The sequence below is a fragment of the Cibotium barometz genome, chromosome 21 (genome assembly GCF_041138505.1).
Source record: "Cibotium barometz isolate CiBa-2024 chromosome 21, ASM4113850v1, whole genome shotgun sequence".
NCBI lineage: Eukaryota > Viridiplantae > Streptophyta > Polypodiopsida > Cyatheales > Cibotiaceae > Cibotium > Cibotium barometz.
The window spans coordinates 21,788,827-21,813,109 of NC_141066.1; the positions used below are offsets into that span (position 1 = coordinate 21,788,827).

General features: G+C 46.8%; 1 protein-coding gene across 3 annotated transcripts in view; it reads right to left on the minus strand.

Moving 5' to 3' along the window:
• Positions 1-698: 698 nt before the first annotated feature.
• Positions 699-24,283, minus strand: part of LOC147626956 (uncharacterized) — a 56,565-nt gene continuing 32,980 nt past the window's right edge. For all 3 annotated transcript variants that reach the window (XM_086815518.1, XM_086815519.1, XM_086815520.1), the window contains 2 exons: positions 1,487-1,787; positions 699-1,322 (listed from right to left, as the gene is read on the minus strand). In XM_086815518.1, the coding sequence (XP_086671644.1) occupies positions 1,164-1,322; positions 1,487-1,642 (315 nt within the window). In that variant the 5' untranslated portion in view covers positions 1,643-1,787 and the 3' untranslated portion in view covers positions 699-1,163. The remainder of the gene's footprint in view (positions 1,323-1,486; positions 1,788-24,283) is intronic.

Below are 24,283 nucleotides of genomic sequence, written 5' to 3' on the forward strand. Positions count from 1 at the left end.
GTACAAATCTTTGAGAATAGTTTTCCTAGTATGCGATATATTATACATTTTTGTGTTTATGTGGATATAAGTTAGGTGTGCATGTATCAATAAGCAAGAGTTGATATTTTTGGGGACATGATTTGGATTTCCTATGTTGATTATTCAAAACATTTGAACCTGTAACATTGAACCCCTTCCTAAGGCATTTTCTAGAGAATCGCCTGCATTTTTTTTTCTGATGTAATATGAATAGAAAAATGTATAGCAACACTGTTCATGATCGTAGAGTAGATTGTAAGGACACAAAAAAAGGACCTTCAACTTGTCACATTATATCTGAAGGAAACATTCCTGAACAGGTCTTATGATGTGCCTCTAGTTTAAATGACTACCCATCATTTCATCAAAAGTGAGACCTCGTCCTCAATGACAAGTACTACACCTGCCCATCTCTTTGGAAGTGAGACCTCATGCTCAATGGCAAAAACACCTTTTAGTAGCTCTAGCTTAAGAATTAGTGGATCTATTACTTCAAAATATGATCATAAGCTGTACTAGGAAAGAGAACACTGCCACAAAGCTAGGCCACTGAGTATTTGGAGAAATAAGGAATTTGAAGATTCACAATTGTTTCAAAAGCATTGACATCGTATGCATGAGGATGACAAGAAAAACAAGACGCACTCCCAGACTACATGAGAACAACCTAGACTATGTGAGTTAACAACTCATCCTTTTATTTACTGAACTCCAAATCGCCATACAAAAATGCGTTTCACCAAACCTGTGCATTTAGCCTGATAAATCAGGCATATATTGGCTAGCCACTTGTAATACTCCAGGTATACATCCATTCACTCCATAGGAGTGCAGAATCTCATTCCGTTCATTGGAAAAGCACCATGTATAGATCTTCGACCCGGAATATCAGCTAGCCATTGTGGCACTCCAGAAATGTCCCTCTCTACAGAGGTTCATTTCACATAATTCCGTCCCCAGTCCGCCCTTCAAGGCCCATCTTTTCAGAACGAAACAACCGACACGAAAGTCTGCTTTACAAGTAGCCAAAGATAAAAGCAACCTTATGATTCAAAGCTTGTGTGCGTGCCTCAACATTTATATATATTATGAGTTCTAGTGCGCTTGTGTGCATGCCTCAACATTTATATATATTATGAGTTCTAGACCTCTTCCCCTAGTTTCACGACTTCAATGTTCGGATCAGCTGCTATTTCTGTTGTATTTTCAGCATTGCTCTCTTGGCACTGCGCTAGCTGCTGCTGCAGATTTTTCACCAACTCACTCAAAACATAGATTCTCTTCTCTTGAGACAAAATTATCTGAAAATAAGATAGATAAATCACATAGAGAATGCCAAAGGTTGCAGGTCCACTTAAAACCTTTAGTCATCAAATAAAGCTAATGCAACACGAGAGCAAAATCATAATGTCACATCCAATCTTAGCTAATGTAAAGGTGTGGCTTAGAGATGGGTGATACATACTTGCTCCTTGACGAGTTCTCGCTTAGTAGATACTTCATGTTGCTTGGTGACTGCAGTTGTGAGCTCCACCTCATTCTTAGGTTGTTGCTTCCATTCAGATTGTGATGTGAGTATCAAGACCAAAAGCACCAAGCATAGAGCCAAAGGCCTTGACATGCTTTGGCCTCAACTGTGAAATCTTTGACAACTTGCACTTCATTCAAGCTGAGTGATAACTATGGGCATGTTAACTGCTTAATATGCACCACATAGAAACGTACCTAAAACACCGGCTTCAACTATCCAGCCATTATTCTATTGCCTAGGAAAAGATAGACGTGTTAGCCATAAAACCATCAATGCAATGTAACAAGGTAAAATAAACATTTAACACAGTTGATGTGTTGCCAAGCAAATGCCCATTGAGGCAAAGATGATGCCACGTTGCAGATGCAAAAAGGAACCAAAAATTATGCTTTTACAATTATATGGCAGCAGAGGCATGGGAAGGCATATGTGTGACATCGGAGATGTCAACTCTAAGACAGCCCTGCTGGGAATTACCTAAAAAGCAGGCCCTCTGGCAGTCTACGATTGTTTCTGTCATGTGCACACCTGCTGTACTATGGTGCCATGTGCACATTCTGCTTTGCCAATACACTTAGGACGCCATTTTGATGGGCACTGCGCATGTTGTGAGCCCTTGTCCAGGGACAGTCCGCTAGGCACCATCTAGGTCTAGGATCCAGCTGAGTCACATGCAAGTCCTGAGTCATATGAAACCCACTTGCAAGCTATAATGTTGTACAGGGTTCTAGGTAGTAGGCACTTATTGGACCCATGGTCTCGTACCTGGAATACCAGTCAGATCGTTTAGGAATTTTAGAGTCTACCTATGCAAAATCCTTTTTCCATCCAAAGCCACTAGCATCGCCATAAAAGTTTAATGGAAGCATTGGCAAGGCTGTGGGCAGCCTATAGACACCCATTGTGTGACATGTGGAAGCCCTAGGTAGTCTTCTTTGAGCCCTCAGCACTGCATATGAACTCTTGATGTGTAAGAACAATCAACATAGAGAGAGAGAGAGAGAGAGAGAGAGAGAGAGAGAGAGGGCTGTATATTCAGTATATTCATATAGTACGAAAAGGTATATTATCTGTGCCCTTTGGCCTTCCCAAAAGGATAACAAAAAGCCTAACCTATGACCAATCTCCACTAGGGGGGAGATGAATGGACTGACCTAAGCCTTGCCTTTTTATAGGCCATGGTACATGAAGTGTCTTGGTCGGCCAGGTCCTTTGGACAATAAACGCTGAAAAGCTGCCGATTAGTAGTAGAAAGCTCTCCACACCCAGCTGGCACATAGGAGCTTAGCAGTTGGCACTTGGTTGGCCATTGGGGACAGACCAACATTATGTCAGAGGTGTGGCCATCCCCAAGAGTCTCAGAGTCACTGTCTTTGGGATTGCCCAAAGGCCCAACAAGTCTAGCAGAGGATCCTACGCATTTTTAGTCACATGCGGAAGCTCTGGGAGTCTTCTTTCAGCCCTAAATACCATCTTGGAACATGCTGATACAAAACGCAAGCAGAAGATAGAGAAGAGAGAGAGAGAGATAGCTGAGTATTCAGTATATTCATATGGTCCAAAAAGGATTTACAATCTTGCAGCCCTTCAAGGGCTGCCTTGAAAAGGTAGTAAAATACCTAATCTAAGTCCTAGTCTAGTGATCCAATCCAAGAAGGATTGAATGAATAAAAACGATGAGCATCTTTGCCCTTGGAACAAACTAGTGGACTGGTCGACTGCTAGTCAGCCAGGCCCTGGACAAAACCATGTGTTCTTGCTGCAGCTGACAGGTCCTCTTCTCAATCATGCGTTGGCCGACAGCACCCCTTGTCCACCACTAGTAATTCCCTTGCCAAAAACAGCAACCCGTGCTCGTGATCCAGTTCTAGCCTAACTCTTTATCTTGTTGCCCTTTAGGATGAGCTCTGTGAATAGCCTCCTATGGATCGGGCTCCCACCCGTATTGTTACGTGGGCATTGTTGCTTGGGTCACTGAGGCCATGATCATCATGTCGTATGAGGAGGAAGGTGGGGGACTACCCTTCAAGTCTCTCACCTTCGTATCTCCACTGTGCCGATTCTAGCTCCGCCTACTGGTCGTTGGACCCCAGGTTCTTGCCAGAGATGGGAGATTCGTAGTAGTATAACCGCATTATTGGCATATATGCTATGAGTAGTGCCACATGAACATGGGCTAACCAAGGGCACTTTTCTCCCTTTGGGTTTTTCCCCTTGGATATTAGGTGTGAAAGGACACCACTCATTTATTGCATTTTGATATTGTAGAGTCAACCCCCAAGCTCCACACTTTTATATTCTATCTTCTTTGAGCATCAATCACTATCTCTCACTCTCTTGAGAGTGCTTGTTGCTGTGTACTTCTCTGTGTGTGTCCCTGTTTTCTATGAAACCCTAACCTAACAATAGTATCAGAGCAGAGTTCCCCCTTCTGCTACCTGCTCGTGGAGTTCCGTCGCCCGCAACGCTTCTGTCGACTGCAGGTTTTGCGTCTGTCAACTACTGTTTTCTATCCACCGCCTATGGATTTCTGTCTGTCGTCACCTACCTCCTGTGCTCCGTCCGCCCATTTCCGCCACCAGTTTGGGTGGCACTAGTGGGGAGGGCTCCACCACCGCCCCGCCCACGGGTGGCGCTCGGCCGCACTTACGAATTACGTGGCAATTGACAAAATTGTGGAGATTTTTGGGCCAGCTCTCCAACTCCATCGACAACGCCATCCGGGACCCATGCTCCAGATCCGTTGCGCCCTATCACCGCCGTCCAGTACCAACTGTCCGTCAACGCACTCTCCGGTGCCATTTGCACGTCACCTGCGCTTCCCAACCGTCCCGTTGCCATCACATGTGCCTTCGCCTTCCACTGTCCCATCGCCGTCTGCAACAATGCCTGCTCGCCATCAGAACCGCCTCCTATTGGCAACACGGGCGCGCAAGCCCATGTCCAAGGCGTCCGCCACCAAGGTCACCGTCTGCAGCTGCCCTTCTTCAATCCACCGCTTGCAACTAAGTGCATATTAGCTTGTACAATGCCCTTCCCGTAAATTTAGGGTTCCAACTACATAGGTAATCGATTTTTGCTCCAGTTCATGGGGATTTTGTGAATTTATTGCTTCATTGCAAAAATCAAGTACAAGCAGCAATGCAAGGCAGCATTGGGGTGCAGGACACAGAGAAAATTTGGGAATTTGTCAAAATTTGAGCTTAATTGCACAATTGCAATTACAGGGGACAATTTTTTGGGGCTTTTTTAAAATTAGAGCTTAATTGCACAATTAAAGCTCATTGGTACACAGATTTTTTTTTTTGGGGGGGGGGAGGGGGGGGGGGGGGCGGGGGGGGGCCTTTTGTAAATTATGTGCAATTGACACATAAATCGGCCCATTGGAGCTCAGAAATTTGGGGATTTTCAGCATTGCTTATCTGCAGCCTTGTATTCGGGGCAAAATATTTGCACAAGACTTTGTGGTTGCCTAGCATTGCACTCCGGTGCGTTTGGGATTTTGCCTACACATGCTTTTTATAGCATATTTGGTTGCACGTGTTTGCATCTCTCTTGCAAGAGATTTTAGCACATGGCTAGAAATACGACCGATATATTCAGGGTTTTGTCCCAAGAGGACAAATTGGATGGCAGTAATTACTCCCTTATGGAGTTTCATGGTCCGAAATCTACTTGTGGCCAAAGGATTATGGGATTATGTGTCAGGTGAAGATGTACGCCCTGTTAACATAGCACCTAACACGCCTGGCCATGGTGCTCAACAAGCTACAATACCTACTCCTCCCTCACAGGAGCAGAAGAGATAGGATACTCGTGATGCCCAAGCGATGGCTTTAATTGCTTTGTCAGTAAAGCGATCAATCATACCGCATATTCGGTCTTGCAAGACCTCACGGCGAGCTTGGGATGTACTTGAAACCATGTATTAGGCAAAGAATGAGGCCAGGCTTGCATTTCTCAAGAAAGTGCTTGTGAACTTGGACATGAATGAAGGTGATAGTAGGGCTCATCATCTTACAAAGATCCACGATCTTCAAGAGCAACTGCTCAATATTGATGAGGTCATTTCCGATAAGGAGCTGGTTTCCAGGACACCATCATCTTTGCCAGAAACCTACTTGAACTTCAACACATCTCTATGCGGGGAAACTCGGAACCAATCTTGTTTGAAGAGTTAGTTGGTTTGTTACCACAGGAGGAGCAAAATTGGAAGAACAAATCTTCCAGCATGCGTGGCAGTGATGGGGCTTTTGCTGCCCAAGACAAGGGCAAGGGAAAAGCCAAACACAGTTTTCAGCCAAAGACTGATTCAGGAGACAGCCTTCACAAAAGGCTAAAAATGATGCAGGCATGCCCAAGAAAAAGGGCAAATGTCACGACTACAAGAAGCCAAGTCATTACTTGAATGAGTGCAGAAAGAGTCTTGCAAAAGAGAAGAAAAAGAAAAGCAACATGACTGTAGATTCTTCTTCGTCGCCTGCAGGGGAAGATGATGCATCAGTAAATCTTGTGCAAGATGCGTGGACTTTCCTTACTTGCAGTTATAATGCATCATTGGAGCATATGTCTCTCAGTGTCAGTGAAAGACACGACACCAGGTACTTTGATAGTGGTGCTTCTAAACACATTATCTCACGGAGGGATTTATTTAAGAAGCTTATGGCTATCCCTGAAGGCAAACGGGTAACATGTGCAAACAATTCTTCTTATCCAATTCAGGGTGTTGGTGAGGTGATCCTCACAACAGCAGATGGTGCACAATTATGTCTTCCAGATGTATTGTATGTGCCAAGGATTAAGAAGAACTTGTTGTCGGTCTCCTCTTTTGCTAAAAGTGGATATGCAGTGAACTTTGAGGACGATAGATGCACAATGAAAGACCATGAAGGTGGCTATGCATTGGTCACTTCCGGCACATTGTACATGGGTTATATTAGCTTGACAAGTTTGACAGGAGAGAGCATGATGCTCATGTGGTTACCACTCTTACACCTACCATGCACGAGGTAGAATTGTTGCATGCCAAGTTTGGGCATGTGAATTATGACAGTTTGATGCTATTGCAAAGACATAAAATGGTACAGGATATGCCTCATGTAGAACTACCACCAAAACATGTATGTGAAGGGTGCATATTGGGTAAGATGCACAGAAATGCATTCCCAAAAGATGGATCAACAAGGGCTGTCCGAAAATTACAGCTCGTACACAATGATGTGTGTGGTCCTATGCGGACACCATCTATTGGAAAGCACCTATACTTTGTAACCTTTATCAATGGCTACTCCAGATTTGCTTGGGTGTATCCCTTGAAGGCAAAATCTGATGTATTTGCATGTTTTCAGCATTTTGTCACAAGCTGAAAATCAAACAGGTTGCAAAGCGCAGACCCTCCATACACATTGAGAGGGGGAATACATGTCCATTGCTTTCAAATTTATGGCAGAAAAAGGCATAGAGCATCAATGCATGATGCCATATTCTCCTCAGCAAAATGGTGTTGCTAAGAGAAAGAACAAGTCTTTGATGGAAATGGCTAGATGCATGGTTAAAGGCAAAGGCTTGCCTAACAAATTTTGGATGGAGGCAATAATGTGTGCTACACGTGTTGAATAGATGCCCTACCAAAGCGTTGAAAACCATAACACCATATGAGGCCTTGTACGAAAGGAAACCTAAATTTGATCACTTTAGAGTTTTTGGATCTATAGCATATGCACATGTACCTCAGCAGTTGAGAGGCAAGCTTGATGACAAAGTAGCGAAGTGCATATTTGTGGGTTATAGCAGTAGCAGTAAAGGCTACCATCTCTTTAATCCTTCCACACAAAGGATTTTAGACAGAAGAGAGGTGGTATTTACTGAAAATTCAGACCAACCATTGGCTGAATTTCTTGGACAGCCACCTTCAGGCCCACATAACATGTTTGAAGGACTTCTCCCATTGGGAATTGATGGCTCAACAGATCAGCCATCAACTTTGCCTAATGGACAGCATTTGGGTACTCAAAATCAGCCCATGAATGAGCTCATTACACCTCAAAATGTAGACGAAGCAGTACAGCAATAGCGGACAGCAAAGGAAGAGGCTAGAGTTGTGCCTCGTTGGCTGCTCCGTATGTAACGGGAGGCGGACGCGTGTATTGGAATCGTATAAATGTGAACAAGATTTTGAGCGCTTAACACTTGAGCATTACAACCACAAAGCTGAAAATGACAGTACACCGCATAAAGGGGCCGATGATAGGCTGACCCCCCCCCTTTAGGTTATATTACCAAAAGAGTCTGCAAGTACAAGTTTACGGGTGCCTGGGGATTCACCACCAGCCTACACCTGATTCTACCAAATACATCATGTATGAATACATCTCAAACAAGAGAATCTGTAGGTACATCCGCCCTACACACAGGTACATCCGCCCTGCATAAGCCTCTTCACAAGTACATCCGCCCTGCACAAGAGTATCACAATCCTCACAGGTACTCCGCCCTGCACAGGATGTAAATGGATCTTTAGGTCCTGTTTCCACGCGAGAAACTGATCCAGAAACCTGTGTTCTCCGCGAGCAAGTGTTCCCAATGCTTGCCCTAAACACCTGTTACACCAGGAACCCTTGAGACACATCCATGCTCACATATTCCATTGCTGTCCGGCCTGTTTTATGCAATAACCAGTCCAAAACAGCAACTTTCCATCGCGAGAAATCCACCTGTAAAGGGTCCTACAGCCCTGTGGAGGTCCCTAGAGCTGTCCTGTATTGTCCAAGTTGACTTTGGACACCTGTAACCAGCCCAAAACTCGCAATAACCAGAAAATACAGGTCTCAAATTTACCAACCAGCCCTTTAGAAGAGTGTGGGGATCATTATCCAAGCTTGTGTGAGTCCGGGAAGCAAGCAACCAGCCCTGTAGCAACTCCCAAAGCTTCAATCAGCTCTCCAATGTGTTGAATTATCAATAAAACAGCCCAAAAGGCCTCTTGAGGGAGGCGCCTTTCTCCAGTGCCACCTAAGGGGCTTGGTGGGTGCACAAACTGGCTGACATGTGTCCCCCATAAGGTGTCCAGGTAGGTGTCCAGTCCATAGTGCTCCATTTGTCCTGTTTGTATAAGTTTAGGTCCAACCAAATGGGAAATGGCCATAAGCTGTCCGGGCTTCATTAATTTTGGTCCAACCAAATGCGAACGCATTATAAGTTGTCCGGCCACTATTAATGAGAGTGGACCTGCAAACCAATAAACTTTAGTAGTAAATGAAATAAGCTGTAAATTGAGTGTGGACGCACTTACCACCTGCAAAACCCATAAGCCCACAGTTTTAGGCCCAAGCAGGAGTGCACACACATGTCCACAAGGTGCCCGGGCGTCCCTGGTCCCTCGGGCTTCACAAGCCAAAATAACAAGCATTGTCCAGGCAGCAAGACAATGTCACACAAAGTAAAATAAAGTTATGGCATGCATCATTTATGCATTGTGCACATGTAAACTTGGAGAACCACCTATCATCATTCTTGTACTTGAAAATATTCCGCCTGCCATCATAACACACCATGTGTGCATGGCCGGAATCCACACGGGCACCGCCCGAAAGTCCACAAATGTCCTGCCATGTCCTTGGACTCATATGCATCCACTCATATGATCCATACACATGCCCAGGTATAATACATACATGCATCCGCATGTTTCTAGGCCTGACACGCATCCGCATGTCCCTAGAATATAGGGATTTGTGACATCCCCCCGGCTTCTAATCAGTTGACCGCAACTGAAAAGCCTCCAGATAGGCCTTCAAAAGATCTGGGTAATCCTCGAAGTAGGCCTCATCCATCCATTTCGCATCCAAAGCTGAATAATTCTTGAACTTCACAAGGTACCTACGAACAAGTTTGCCTCCCGCAAGCTTTCGTTCCTTGTGAAAAACAATCTGTTCAGGTTGAAGAATCTCTTCCAGCTCATCCACCTCGGGTGGGTCTTCCAAAACCGGCTCAAACGGTGTCGGTCCCACATAAGGCCTCAATAGGCTCACATGAAAAGCATTATGCATGTTCCAATGATCTGGGAGTACAAGCCGAAATGCAACATCATTGATCTTCTCCAAGATCTGAAAAGGTCCATAGTACCTGTTGAAAAGTTTAGGATACTTTCCCTCTTTTCCTGGCCTCTTCCGAAGGCGTGCCTTTTCAAATTTCAGCAAGACCCAATCACCTTGTTTGAATTGTACATCCCTTCTATGCTTATCAGCTGCCTTTTTATTCTTGGTTTGAGACCTCTCTATGGCTGTCCGTACCTGTGCAAATGCAGTATCCAAGTCTCTGACATACTCATCTGCTGCAAAAATCTCATCCTTTGTACGAAGGATGGGTGGTAGTACCACCTTGCCATAGATAATCTCAAAGGGCGCCTTGCCCGTAGAAGTATGTACCGTGTTGTTGTAGGCAAATTCCACAAGTGGTAAATACTTCTCCCAATCCGATTTGTGGTCGGATACATAAGATTTCAGCAAGTCGAGGACGGCTGAATTTGCTATTTCACTTTGCCCATCTGTCTGTGGATGGTAAGCTGATGAGACGTTCAGCTTTGTACCCATATTGTCAAACAATGCGCGCCAAAATAAGCTTGTGGTTCTAGGATCTCTATCCCCCACAATAGATTTAGGCATGCCATGGTGTTTGAATATCTGTGTCAAAAACATCCTAGCCATATGATCTGGCTTTATTGTCTTGCGCACGGGAATGAAATGTGCCTGCTTGCTAAACCTGTCAATAATGGTCCAAATAGCATCATTTCCCTGTGGCGTCCTTGGCAAATCCATAATGAAATCCATAGCAATGCTTTCCCATGGTTCATTTGGTATAGGCAAAGGTTGAAGCAATCCAGGTGCTTTATGTCTGTCAAATTTGACCTTTTGACATACCATGCATTCACGTACATATGCTTCAATATCCTTGCGAATATGTGGCCAAAAGAAATACCTCTCCAAAGCTTGTGCTGTGGCCAAAATGCCTCTATGACCTGCATATGGAGGAGCATGGCACTCATCCATAACCTTATGGCGAAGGTTCTTTACCACACACATACGATTTTGCATCATGAGATATCCATCTCTTATGACATAAGACGGGACAGCAATACCCTCTTGCAAATCAGCCCATACATGTGCAAAATCCTCATCCAAATGATAAGTATTACGCATATCCGATAAGTCCTCATGGTATGCAACTGTAATAGCATGAACCTGTGGTCGTCTAGATAAGGCATCCGCCACCACATTCTTTTTCCCTGGAGTGTGTAAAATCTGAAAATGAAACATTGAGAGGAAATTTGCCCATCTCATATGCTTCTCTGAGAGCTTACTTTGAGTCAAAAAGTATCTCAAACTTTGATGATCAGTTTTAACCATAAAATCAGCCCCTAAAAGATAGTGTTTCCAAATAGTAAGGGCATGAATTACAGCCAACAACTCCTTCTCATAAACCTGTAAGTGAAGCTCTGCATGTTGCAAGCGTCTGCTCTCATAGGCAATGGCATGTCCTTCTTGGTTCAAAACAGCCCCTATGCAGTCCCCACTTGCATCACATTCCACAACAAAAGGTTTGTGCAAATCCGGAATAATGAGTACCGGTCCCGAGATGATTGCACTCTTCAACTTTTGAAAGGCATGTCTCTCTTCTTGTGTCCATTTAAAGATTGCTTTCTTCTTCGTTAAGTCATGTAACGGAGCGGCAATAAAAGCAAAATGCTTGACAAACCTCCTGTAGTAAGCACATAAACCAAGGAAGCTCCTCACTTCATGGACTGATTTCAGCTCTGGCCATTCTTGCATGGTTTGTATCTTTGCGGGATCCATGCGCACACCATCCTTTGATACAATGTGACCAAGATAGTGAATCTCTGGGAGGAAGAATTCACTCTTTTTTGCATTTATGTAGAGCTGATTTTCCTTAAGCTCTTTAAATACAATAGCCAGGTGCTCACGATGTTGGGCTTCATTCTTTGAGAATACAATAATATCATCAAAGAATATACCTGTGAACTTTCTATGCTTTCTGAACACCCTGTCCATCATCCTGTTGAAGGTAGCGGGTGCATTTGTAAGGCCAAAAGGCACCACCAAAAACTCATAAAGACCAAAGGCTGTCCTGAATGCAGTCTTGTGTACATCTTGAGGTGCCACTCTCACTTGATGATACCCACTCTTGAGGTCTATTCGGCTGAAACATGCCGAACCTTCAAGCTTGTCCAAGATGTCATCAATGCGCGGAATCGGAAACCGATTCTTGATGGTTATCTTATTAAGGGCACGGTAATCAACACACATCCTGTAAGTACCATCTTTCTTTTGAACAAGAAGTACCGGCGAGCAATATGGCGAGGAACTAGGCCGAATCAAACCCTTTTCCAAAAGTTCATTCACCTGTGCCATAATCTCTTCTTGTTGACTAGCACTCACCCTGTATGGTGGCCTATTAGGTGGAGAGCTACCGGGAATTAGATCTATGCAATGATCTTCCGGCCTCTCTGGTGGCAACCTTGCTGGCAAAGCATTCGCAAAACAATCTTTGAACTCATTCAAAAAGTTAAGCTTGTCTTGATCTAATGTACTAACATCAACATTAGAATGTTCAATGGTATCACGTACAAAAACCAAGTAAGAACAAGCTGATTTCTTTATTGCCTTATTAATTTGTACATGGCTTACAAGAGGTATGGTACTTCCAGTAGTACCAGCATCTATAGAGTGCTCACGGCCTCTATATACAAAGCTGATTTTCTTCTCTTTGTAAGCCTTAATAGGCTCTAAACGGTGATGCCAGGGAATCCCCAACAAAACATCACAACCTGTAAGAGGAGCCACTAAAAAGCTCTCATAGTCGAGGTAGTCCTGTATATGTACACGGAGCTTACCAATGACCGGAGTTACATCAACCTGTTTGCCCTCAAAGGCGGCATCTGCATTCATTTGCATTCCCATGTCTTCCACATTGAGACCTATGGCGGCAGCCATCTGTACGGATATAAAGTTATCTGTGGAAGCATCATCAAAAAGAAACAAAGCGGGCTGATCCTTCAATTTGCCCCAAGCCTTGCATATGACTCTACTCTTGGGCTCATGCCCTGTATTACCCTGCACATCGGGTACAACATTCACAAGAGGCTTTTGCACATTAGGCTCAGCATTCTTAGGATTCTGTGGGCATTTAGGATATATATGATCTTTACTGCCACACTTAAAGCATTTTCCAGCCTTCCTGTACTCTTCCAATTGCTGTTTTGAGAGCCCAAAATTGTGGCGTTTACCCCCCGGCTTCTTTTCGGAGTCATCCTTTGCATCTCGGCCATCTTTGGGAGCATTCTTAGGTGGCTGTCCACCCTTTTTCTGGTCATAACCAGCCCTGAATTTGCTCTTGTTTTGACCTGCAAATGGCTTATTTGTGGGTGCTTTTATGTGCAAGTTCTCCGCAATCATGGCTGAGTGTATAAGCTCTTGTATGGTCTTATTTGGGTACACTCCCAAGCTTTGTTGGATGATGTGATGGAGCCCCGATTCAAACTTTCTCTTCTTCTCGTCCTCTCCAATCTTCATGAAGGGAGTAACCTTGAGGAGGACTTTCCAAAACTTTGCTATGTATGAAGCAACGGACTCTCCCTCATCTTGGGACAGCCAGTCCCACTCCTTGCGTACATCCTTTGCAAAGTTTGGTGGTAAGAATTGATCATAAAACTGAATTTTGAAAGAAGAACAAGTTGGGGCAGCACTTCCATCAAGTATTTTTGCAAGCCACCAATCACTTGCCGTATCCTTGAGATGCATTCCCACATGCCTAAGCATAGGCTTTTCCGAAAAGTCTTCATTGCAAAAAGCTATCTCAAACTGTCTAATGAAAGCAAGTGCTTTGGTAGAGTCCATCCGTCCCTGAAAGTTTTCAAACTTTACATCCTTGTCACCGGACTTGAACTCTCGAGGCTTCTTCCTTCTATATGCATCCCTATGTACATCCTGTTCATCTGCATGATGATGATGCCGCGATGAAGATTCACGATCCCTCTTCGTTCTCTCTTGAGCCACACTCTCCAAATGAGTGGAAAGCTCAACACGAGAATGGACATGTCTTCTTGGAGCAAAGCGGGAATGAGTAGAGGATCCCTCATCCTTACTCTTCTCTTGACCTGCATCAAGCCTAGCACCAGGGACTCTTGTCCTTTCAGCATTTGGCACTTGCTGTGCTCTTTCTGCTTGTTGTGCATCATGTGCATTACCATGGGCAGCCATGAGGGGTGGCTTCTTGAAAGCCAAACTACCATCTGCTTCAGTGTATACATCACCCTTAACCATTAGGTATGCAAGTGCAAGCTCTCGGGGTTTCTCAACATCCATTTCCTTTGCAATTGCCTCAAAAGTGACTTCATGGACCGAAGCCTTTGCCTTCGCAGCCAACACCCTTTGTACATCCGGGTCATTTTTCAATGACCTAAGCTCTTCGGTTTCAGCCCTATAGCGTCGCACTTGACGCCTCAAAGATTCCAAATCAGAATGCATAGTGTCATGAGTACCTGCATCTCCATAGACATCATTGCCTGCAGCATCTCTTGCATCCCTTGTACCATGAAATTCACGGTCCTGTGTGTTCTCCACACTGTCAGAAATGTGGCTGTCCATGACACTCAAATCAGGTCACCACTTATGATTCCAAGCCTCAGACCGTTTTCCAATGAGGGGAAAAACTGAGCTCAAATACCAATGTAACGGGAGGCGGACGCGTGTATTGGAATCGTATAAATGTGAACAAGATTTTGAGCGCTTAACACTTGAGCATTACAACCACAAAGCTGAAAATGACAGTACACCGCATAAAGGGGCCGATGATAGGCTGACCCCCCCCCTTTAGGTTATATTACCAAAAGAGTCTGCAAGTACAAGTTTACGGGTGCCGGGGGATTCACCACCAGCCTGCACCTGATTCTACCAAATACATCATGTATGAATACATCTCAAACAAGAGAATCTGTAGGTACATCCGCCCTACACACAGGTACATCATCCCTGCATAAGCCTCTTCACAGGTACATCCGCCCTGCACAAGAGTATCACAATCCTCACAGGTACTCCGCCCTGCACAGGATGTAAATGGATCTTTAGGTCCTGTTTCCACGCGAGAAACTGATCCAGAAACCTGTGTTCTCCGCGAGCAAGTGTTCCCAATGCTTGCCCTAAACACCTGTTACACCAGGAACCCTTGAGACACATCCATGCTCACATATTCCATTGCTGTCCGGCCTGTTTTATGCAATAACCAGTCCAAAACAGCAACTTTCCATCGCGAGAAATCCACCTGTAAAGGGTCCTACAGCCCTGTGGAGGTCCCTAGAGCTGTCCTGTATTGTCCAAGTTGACTTTGGACACCTGTAACCAGCCCAAAACTCGCAATAACCAGAAAATACAGGTCTCAAATTTACCAACCAGCCCTTTAGAAGAGTGTGGGGATCATTATCCAAGCTTGTGTGAGTCCGGGAAGCAAGCAACCAGCCCTGTAGCAACTCCCAAAGCTTCAATCAGCTCTCCAATGTGTTGAATTATCAATAAAACAGCCCAAAAGGCCTCTTGAGGGAGGCGCCTTTCTCCAGTGCCACCTAAGGGGCTTGGTGGGTGCACAAACTGGCTGACATGTGTCCCCCATAAGGTGTCCAGGTAGGTGTCCAGCCCATAGTGCTCCATTTGTCCTGTTTGTATAAGTTTAGGTCCAACCAAATGGAAATGGCCATAAGCTGTCCGGGCTTCATTAATTTTGGTCCAACCAAATGCGAACGCATTATAAGTTGTCCGGCCACTATTAATGAGTGTGGACCTGCAAACCAATAAACTTTAGTAGTAAATGAAATAAGCTGTAAATTGAGTGTGGCCACCTGCAAAACCCATAAGCCCACAGTTTTAGGCCCAAGCAGGAGTGCACACACGTGTCCACAAGGTGCCCGGGCGTCCCCGGTCCCTCGGGCTTCACAAGCCAAAATAACAAGAGTTGTCCAGGCAGCAAGACAATGTCACACAAAGTAAAATAAAGTTATGGCATGCATCATTTATGCATTGTGCACATGTAAACTTGGAGAACCACCTATCATCATTCTTGTACTTGAAAATATTCCGCCTGCCATCATAACACACCATGTGTGCATGGCCGGAATCCACACGGGCACCGCCCGAAAGTCCACAAATGTCCTGCCATGTCCTTGGACTCATATGCATCCACTCATATGATCCATACACATGCCCAGGTATAATACATACATGCATCCGCATGTTTCTAGGCCTGACACGCATCCGCATGTCCCTAGAATATAGGGATTTGTGACACCGTACTTTACAAGAGAGCAAACTTTCAGCTCCACTTGGTAGCAGGACACGGGCTGGTTTACGTAATGCAAGAGAACAAGCAGATGTTACTTGCATGAGTACACTTTGTGATGCAGATGAGCTAGATTCATTTGAAGAGGCTCATGAGGATGAGCATTGAATGCAAGCCATGAAAAATGAGATGGATTCTATCTATAAAAACAGCACTTGGGATTTGGTAGACTTGCCTGCTGGCAAGAAGCCCATTGGCACAAAGTGGGTTTACAAGTTGAAAAGAAAGTCTAATGGTACCATTGACAGGTACACGGCCAAGCTAGTGGCCAAAGGATATGCCCAACAAAAGGCATTGATTATGATGAGACTTTCACACCTACTTCTCGTATGGCCACAGTTAGATGTGTTGTTGCATTGGCTGCCCATCATGGATGGAAAGTGCATCAGTTGGACATAAAATCAGCTTTTCTCAATGGGGATTTGCAAGAAGAAGTGTATGTAAATTAGCCCATTGGTTTTATGATGCATGGTCATGAAAACAAAGTATGCAAGCTTTGAGAAGCACTTTATGGTCTCAAACAAGCTCCTCGAGCTTGGTATGAGAAGATACATACTTATTTGACCATGCAGGGATTTCGCCATAGTCCAACGGAGAGCACCCTCTATGTGAAAGAGGATCATGGCACTTTGATTATGCTCATTCTTTATGTGGATAACATGTTGCTGACTGGGAATGACATTGATAAAATTTCAGCATTCACAGCTGAATTGCAAATGTCATTTGAGATGACAGATTTGGGATTGTTGCATTATTATTTGGGCATACAATTTGTGCAAACGGACGTTGCGATTTATGTACACCAATCAAAGTACATTCAAAAGCTGCTGCACAAATTTGGGTTTCAAGATTGTAAGCCCATCTCTACTCCAATGGAGCCAGGGCTAAAATTGAGCATGTATGATGTCGGAGAGCCTTTTGATATGAGTGTTTACAGCCACGCAGTTGGCTGCCTCATATACTTATGCAACACACGCTTGGATATTCAGTTTGGGGTTCCCAGTGTAGCAAATTTATGCACAGCCCATGTACAAAGAATTGGCAAGCAATGAAACGGATTTTCCACTATCTCCAGGGCTCCCTGGATCTTGATTTGGTATATCCCAAGGGAAACAGCTTGCAGTTACATGTACCTTGTCCAAACCTGGCCGACTGCTCCTGTAGGTGGCCAACCAGCTCTCCATACATATATATAAGCATCAAACCATAATTCAGTTCAGTAATTCAGTCATTCCATCATTCTCAGTCATCAATAGGAGTCATGTAGGGCCAAAGGTCAACCTCTGACCAAGGGCCTCAGCCATGTACATACATTCAGCCACCTTTTTGTACAATATCAAATACAAGAAAACCCTGACACCAATCTCTCTCTATCTTCTCTCTTCTCTGTGTTAATTATGTTTAAATTAATATCTTGTTCTTAATCAAGCTTAGGGTTGTGGATCAGTATAGCAAGGCTTCCGCGCATGCAACATTGGTATGAGAGCATCAGGTTGGTGACCCGACTCGGCTACCTAAAGAAGTGAGAGCATCCGGTGGATGGTAATATTGCAATCCGGAAAAAACACCCAAGCCTCCACCATGTCAGGAACGACATCGCATCAAGAAGAAAGCCAGCAGGAAGTTATGGAGGCACAAAGTTTCCAAAGCTAAGCAGGAGGGAATGTCACGTACAGCCTTCATTGGAGTAGTGACACACTGGCATCATCATTAGTGCAACATTTGTAAAGAAGCAATTTCACGGACAGTCAATCACGAGGTGCATAGGTCAGTCTCCAAGCCATAGAGGTAAGTCTAGTGTCAGTCCTCTTACCCACTTGGAGAATTCATCAGATAGAGCATGTAAAAGTCTACCCATAGCATGTACTCGCATTAGCAAGCATGTAGTTGCATGGTAGATAGGTCTATGGGCCAGCCAAAGGGCATGTACTCGCATTAGCAAGCATGTAGTTGCATGGTAGATAGGTCTATGGGCCAGCCAAAGGCCAGCCCATAAGGGCGATAACCAAGCCATAGGAGGGATAGGCAGCTAGTCGGCAGCACTACATGCATGGAAGTATCAGTCGGCCATCATTAAACCCTTCAGCATTAGGCCGGCCAGTATGCTAACAGTCGGCCTCAGGGGCAGAAAAGGAGAAAAATGCAGCATTTAATGTTGCTAAATAGCATATTTTGTCAGAGTTCTATTGGCCGACAACATCTAGCATGAACCAACCAGCACCAATTTAGGATCATCGGGCTTTGCTCCACCGTTTGCTAAAAGCTGGATGAATCGGATAGCTGACTTCTTAAATTCCCACACCTCTTCGTTGGATAAAGTCTTGAGAAAGTCGTCATCCATTGCCTCTAAACTCATAATGTTGTTTTGCTGTTTTTTCTGTTATTTTTGCTCTGATACCATTGTAACATGCAGAAGCTTACAGACAAGATTATACTTCGGATAACAAATATTTAGCACCTTGGTTCCTGACGATTTGCACAATGTAGCGGAAGTAAGAATGTAAGCTTAGTTGTTAGGTACGAAAAGTTCGATTTTGTACGGTACGAATATTTAGCACCTTGGTTCCTGACGATTTGCACAATGTAACGGAAGTAAGAATGCAAGCATAGTTGTCAGGTAGTACGAAAAGTTCGATTTTGTCTGGTACGTTCAAACGCAGTCCCAGAACGCACCACTAAATTTTGAAAATAAAAATACGATGGAGGTACGGTCCATTTAAAAAATACTTAAAAATATAAATATATATTGTTATACACACATACACATAGATACAAAACTTTGAGAAGTTACAACTTACCCAAAACATAGAATATTGCATAGAAAATGAAAGCAGACAAATGTACTGTCAAAGAGTCATATATAAAGCCGCAAAAGTGGGCATGGGCAAGTACAAAAATGCAAAAAGGCTAAAAGCCTAGCTACTAGGTACTGGAGGTGAGAAGGGCATGGCTAGATAGTAGCTAGTAGAGTCTAGACTATAGAGGCTAAATGCCTATATCACCATCTATGTCAGAGCTGCCACTAGGCTATTCAATATCCTCACTAGAGGAGGACACCTCAAAGCTCCCACCAAAACACCCATCGCTAAGAACATTGCCCTCATCATCATATTCGGGCTCCCTAGCATCATCATGAACTACCGAAGAAGACTCCACAATGGAAGCATCCTCAACTCTAACCGCTGTTGCGGAGGTAGACCTCCAGCTCGTGGAGCCACATCTAACATAGGTAGCAACTGGGCGATCAAAGCCTCGGGAGCCAAAAGTAAGAATGGACCGAACCTGTACACCACCTCTAGCTCGGCGGCCATGAAGAGTACAAGAGACTCATCTATCAATCTCCTCTAGCTCTTTGTAGCATAGTAACATGGGACGGGGAACGGGGACGGGGACGGGGAACGGCAAAAGGCAGGGGACAGGGATGGCATATGGAATATGCAATTTATTGACTACAAAGCACACTAAATAAAATAACATTTATGTTTTTACACTTTGAACATTCAAGGCATCACTTTAAATGTGCAATACGTTGCGCAAACACCGAACAGGCGCTAATTAGACTTAAGTACACCGACAAAGTTCAAACCAATATATAAGCATGGAATGATGATCACTATCAAATAACAAAAGACTAGTGTCTGCAATGCACATAAAGTGCTGAGTCAAGACTCAAAAGTAAAAACAATGAAACATAGCTAAATGATAAATCATAGAGCCTGCAATGCTCAATCGGAGGCTGGAACGTGAGAAGTACTGGCGTCATGATCATGGCTGCCTACATGACCAGTCTAAAAGGTAGTGGCATCATCCTCTGGGCTCTATTGTGTCTCCACCTGCTCATTTCCCTCCTCCTGCTCCATCTCCCACTGAGTAAAGGGATCTGCCTTTGCAGTCTCACCCTTGCAAAGCATTCGCAAGTTTGCGCTTACAAAGACAAGATCATTGGCCTTTCTACACCAAGGTAGTTTCTCTTCTTTGATGCAATATGGTTGTAAGAACTCCAAAGTTGCTCCAAACAAGAGGAGCTTACAGCTTGGCTGAGAATGCGGATAGCCAAGTGTTGCAGCTCAGACCCATCTGAACCAGTCTTCCCACCACAAAGCAGCCCCAACCTTCAACCTATCCTCCTGTGCATCAGCACAACCAAAAGCACCACGAAAGGACCTGTATGCAGCAAGCTGGTCTCTGACTTTGCACCTAATGGCTCCATCTGGCACTAGACGATCCAAGATACGCCTCCAACCATCACTGACACCTCTGTCACTCTCCTGTCCATTACCCTGAAACTCAGGGTCCACCATATATGCAGTTGCATGCATAGGAAAGGCATAGGAGTTCCACCTCGTCGCACATAAGGAATGAATCTCCTCGTATCTGTCCTCATCAGGGCTCTAACTCTTGCAACTTCTCTATCATTCTATCCATTGCCTCATACACCTTCCTGATGCATGGCTGCATAGCATCTACAAGCCTCAACAAGTGGACAATAGGCCTCACCATAGCATCAATGCATTTCACATCCTCCCAAAAGAAAGTGCTCTCTGCATAATATGCCTATGGCTGTCGAAGCCAATGCAGAAGTGTTCCCCACATAATATGCCTATGGCTGTCGAAGCCAATGCAGAAGTGGTGAACTCGTCGCTGATGAAGAGCTGCCTCAATGTGTTGGAAGGTTGGCGATTTCAAGCATGTGATCTATGGCTAGAAGGTGCCTTGGATTATCCCATAAGTGGAAGCATGGGAAGTTGAAGAGCCATATATAGGCTAGAGTGGCACCTTGTCATAGTCATCTCCTCCGGCCGGTGTTTTGGGGGGCAGCTCACCAGGAGATGGGAGCCCGGTGGAGGGACGCGCCCGTTAGGGGTGTTCGTGGTGCTCGATGGTGATGTGTCTCCTACGTGCGTTAGTCTTCCGCTGCGCATTCTGACATGGTATCAGAGCCCGGGCGTGTGGTCCTAGGCGACCCCCTCGCGCCTCGGTGGCTTGCGGAGCTCGAATCGAGGGAGGGTGTTGGAAGGTTGGCAATTTCGAGCGTGTGATCTATGGCTAGAAGGTGCCTTGGATTATCCCATAAGTGCAAGCATGGGAAGTTGAAGAGCCATATATAGGCTAGAGTGGCACCTTGTCATAGTCATCTCCTCCGGCCGGTGTTTTGGGAGGCAGCTCACCGGGAGATGGGAGCCCGGTGGAGGGATGCTGCAGTGCCCATTGGGGGTGTTCGTGGTGCTCGATGGTGATGCGTCTCCTACGTGCGTTCCGCTGCACATTCTGACATGGTATCAGAGCCCAGGCGTGTGTGGTCTTGGGCGGCTTAGGCGTGTGTGGTCCTGGGCAACCCCCTCGCGCCTCGGTGGCCTGTGAAGCTCGAATCGAGGGAGGGTGTTGGAAGGTTGGCGATTTCGAGCGTGTGATCTATGGCTAGAAGGTGCCTTGGATTATCCCATAAGTGGAAGCATGGGAAGTTGAAGAGCCATATATAGGCTAGAGTGGCACCTTGTCATAGTCATCTGCTCCGGTCGGTGTTTTGGGGGGCAGCTCACCGGGAGATGGAAGCCCGGTGGAGGGATGTTGCAGTGCCCGTTGGGGGTGTTCGTGGTGCTCGATGGTGATGCGTCTCCTACGTGCGTTAGTCTTCCGTTGCACATTCTGACATGGTATCAGAGCCCGGGCGTGTGTGGTCCTGGGCAGCTTAGGCGTGTGGTCCTGGGCGACCCCCTCACGCCTCGGTGGCTTGCAAAGCTCGAATCAAGGGAGGGTGTTGGAAGGTTGGCGATTTCGAGCATGTGATCTATGGCTAGAAGGTACCTTGGATTATCCCATAAGTGGAAGCATGGGAAGTTGAAGAGCCATATATAGGCTAGAGTGGCACCTTGTCATAGTCATCTGCTCCGGTCGGTGTTTGGGGGGGCAGCTCACCGGGAGATGGGAGCCCGATGGAGGGATGCTACAGTGCCCATCGGGGGTGTTTGTGGTGCTCGATGGTGATGCGTCTCCTACGTGCGTAAGTCTTCCGCTGCGCATTCTGACATGTCAGAATGCGCAGCGGAGATCATGACCAAATCTGGGAACACGAGAGCAAATGCAATGCAGAAAAACAGCACAAGAGAGGGGGAGAGATAGAGGCGTGTAACTCTGCTCTATACATGTCAGAATGCGCAGCGGAGATGATGACCAAATCTGGGAACACGAGAGCAAATGCAATGCAGAAAAACAGCACAAGAGAGGGAGAGAGAGAGAGGCATGTAACTCTGCTCTATATACACAAAGAAGATCCCGAAGTGATACACGATGTGGCAACGGCTGTGAGGCCATTTTATATGGTCCCCAAGCAGCAGTCGGCCTGCTGTAGGGCAGCCGACGAGGCCTGAACCTCCACGACCAGCCATGATCACCAGTCGGCCAGCAGCACTCTCTCGGCCCGTACAATCTGAGGTCGTAGACCTGAAGGTACAGTCGGCTAGCTCATAGAGCCTCCTGCCAGCTCAGGACTACCATCCAAGCCACAGAAAAATGGGAAAAATGGGGGAAAAATACGGAGAGTGGGAAAAAATGAGAAAACACCTACTAGGGCGGGCACACCCACAACAAAGGCCCTGGTGTCTACAGAAAAACAGGAGATGACATGATGAGATATGCCATGGACAAGATTTTGGCTCGCTGAAGCTCCCGCCGTCACCCCCCTGCTCGCGCTGCTCGCCCCTCGCCTCCCCTTCCTCGCGCCCTGTCCCCCGCCTACCTGCGCTTTTGCGCCCCCCCCCCCTCTTCTCGCCATCGCGCCCCCCCCTTCTCCTCGCTTTCTCTCCCTCTCTCGCGCTGAAGCGCCCCCCTCCCCCCCCCCCCTTCAGTTCGCCTTCGCGCCCCCACTTCAGTTCGCCTTCGCTCCCCCCCCTTCAGTTCGCCTTCGCGCCCCCTCCCCTCGTCAGCGCCCCCTCCTTCCCCCCTCCGCCAGCCCTCTCCCCCCCCACCGCCTCTTCTTTCGCGCTGCTCCCGCCCCCCCCCCCCCCCCCCCCCCTGTTTCTTCGTCGCCTTAACCCCCCCCCGTTCTTGCTGTTGTTTTTTCCGCCCCCTGGGGTTCTTTCTTTTTTATCCTCCCGCCTTCCCTCTCCGCCCTTCGCGTGCAGCTCGGTTCTTGCAGGTATCGCATTCGCTCCGCCTTCGCCACAGCTTCAGACTCTGATGGAGGCTCCTCCCGCCCCACCTCAGAGGGACTCTTCTGCAGCCCCCTCGTCCGCCCCTGAGGATACCCCCATCAGGCTTTCTCTTTCGCCAGAAGAGGAAGCAAGCCTCGCCGCAGAGGTGGAACGCCTCCAGGCACATTCCACCATCTGCCGTATAGTCGGCACTCGCCCCAGCAGAGGGGAGATCCGGGATCTTCTTCAGGCCCGCCTTCTTGCAGATGTGGGCAAGATCCTGGATGTACAGCTATTGGGCCGTGGACATTACCAGATCAAGTTCGAGGCCGCCCAGAGTGTTGCCAAGGTCCTTGCCATGAGTCCCTTTGACATCAGGGGTGCTCGGGCTCTCTTCATACCTTGGCAGCATGGATTTGACCCAGCAGCGGCGGAGCAGGGAGAGCGCCTTTTTCATGTTACAGTTTGCTTCCCTGGACTCCGCCGGGAGTATCTTCCGCTCCTCCCCAGGCTCGGAGCATTGGTGGGCTCGGTACTAGAGACTGGCCCCTCAGCTGCTTCAGTGGTGGCCAGAGCAGTTGGGCTACCTTCGGTCAGAGTGTTGATGTCTGACATCTCCTCCCTTCCTAAGGTCATTCAGCTACCTAGGACACGGGGGGGATGGATAGATCAGAGAGTGGAGTTCTCGGGGCTCCCGAATCAGTGCTTCATTTGCAGACAGGTCGGCCATTGGGCCAAGGCCTATCCTCGCAGGAGACCCCGACCCTCACCTCAGCAGGCTACTGATGGCCCGCCCACAGATTCGGCTCGGCAGGCTGCCTCCGGGACACCTGCTCAGGCCACAGAGGCCTCGGAGTGGCAGCCTGGACAGGGGCGCCACCGAGGGAGACAGCCACAGCAGCACGTCCAGAGACCGCTGCAGCAGCAGCCACAGTCTCAGCCTCACTGGGTTCCCGTGAGGAACAGCTTTTCTCCCCTCCAGGAGGAGACCCCCGCGGCGACGACTGAGGACCAGGAGATGCCAGCACCCCCTCCTTCACCCCCCCCACCCCCGTCCCCCCCCACCATCGCCTCCTCCCGCCTCCGCTCCGGTTTCGGCAGCGGCTCCCTCTCCACCCCCCTCGCCTCCCCCTCCTCCCCCTCCGCCCGCCTCACCTTCCCGGGAGGCCCTGGCAGTTCCCTGGCGTTCACCTGCAGT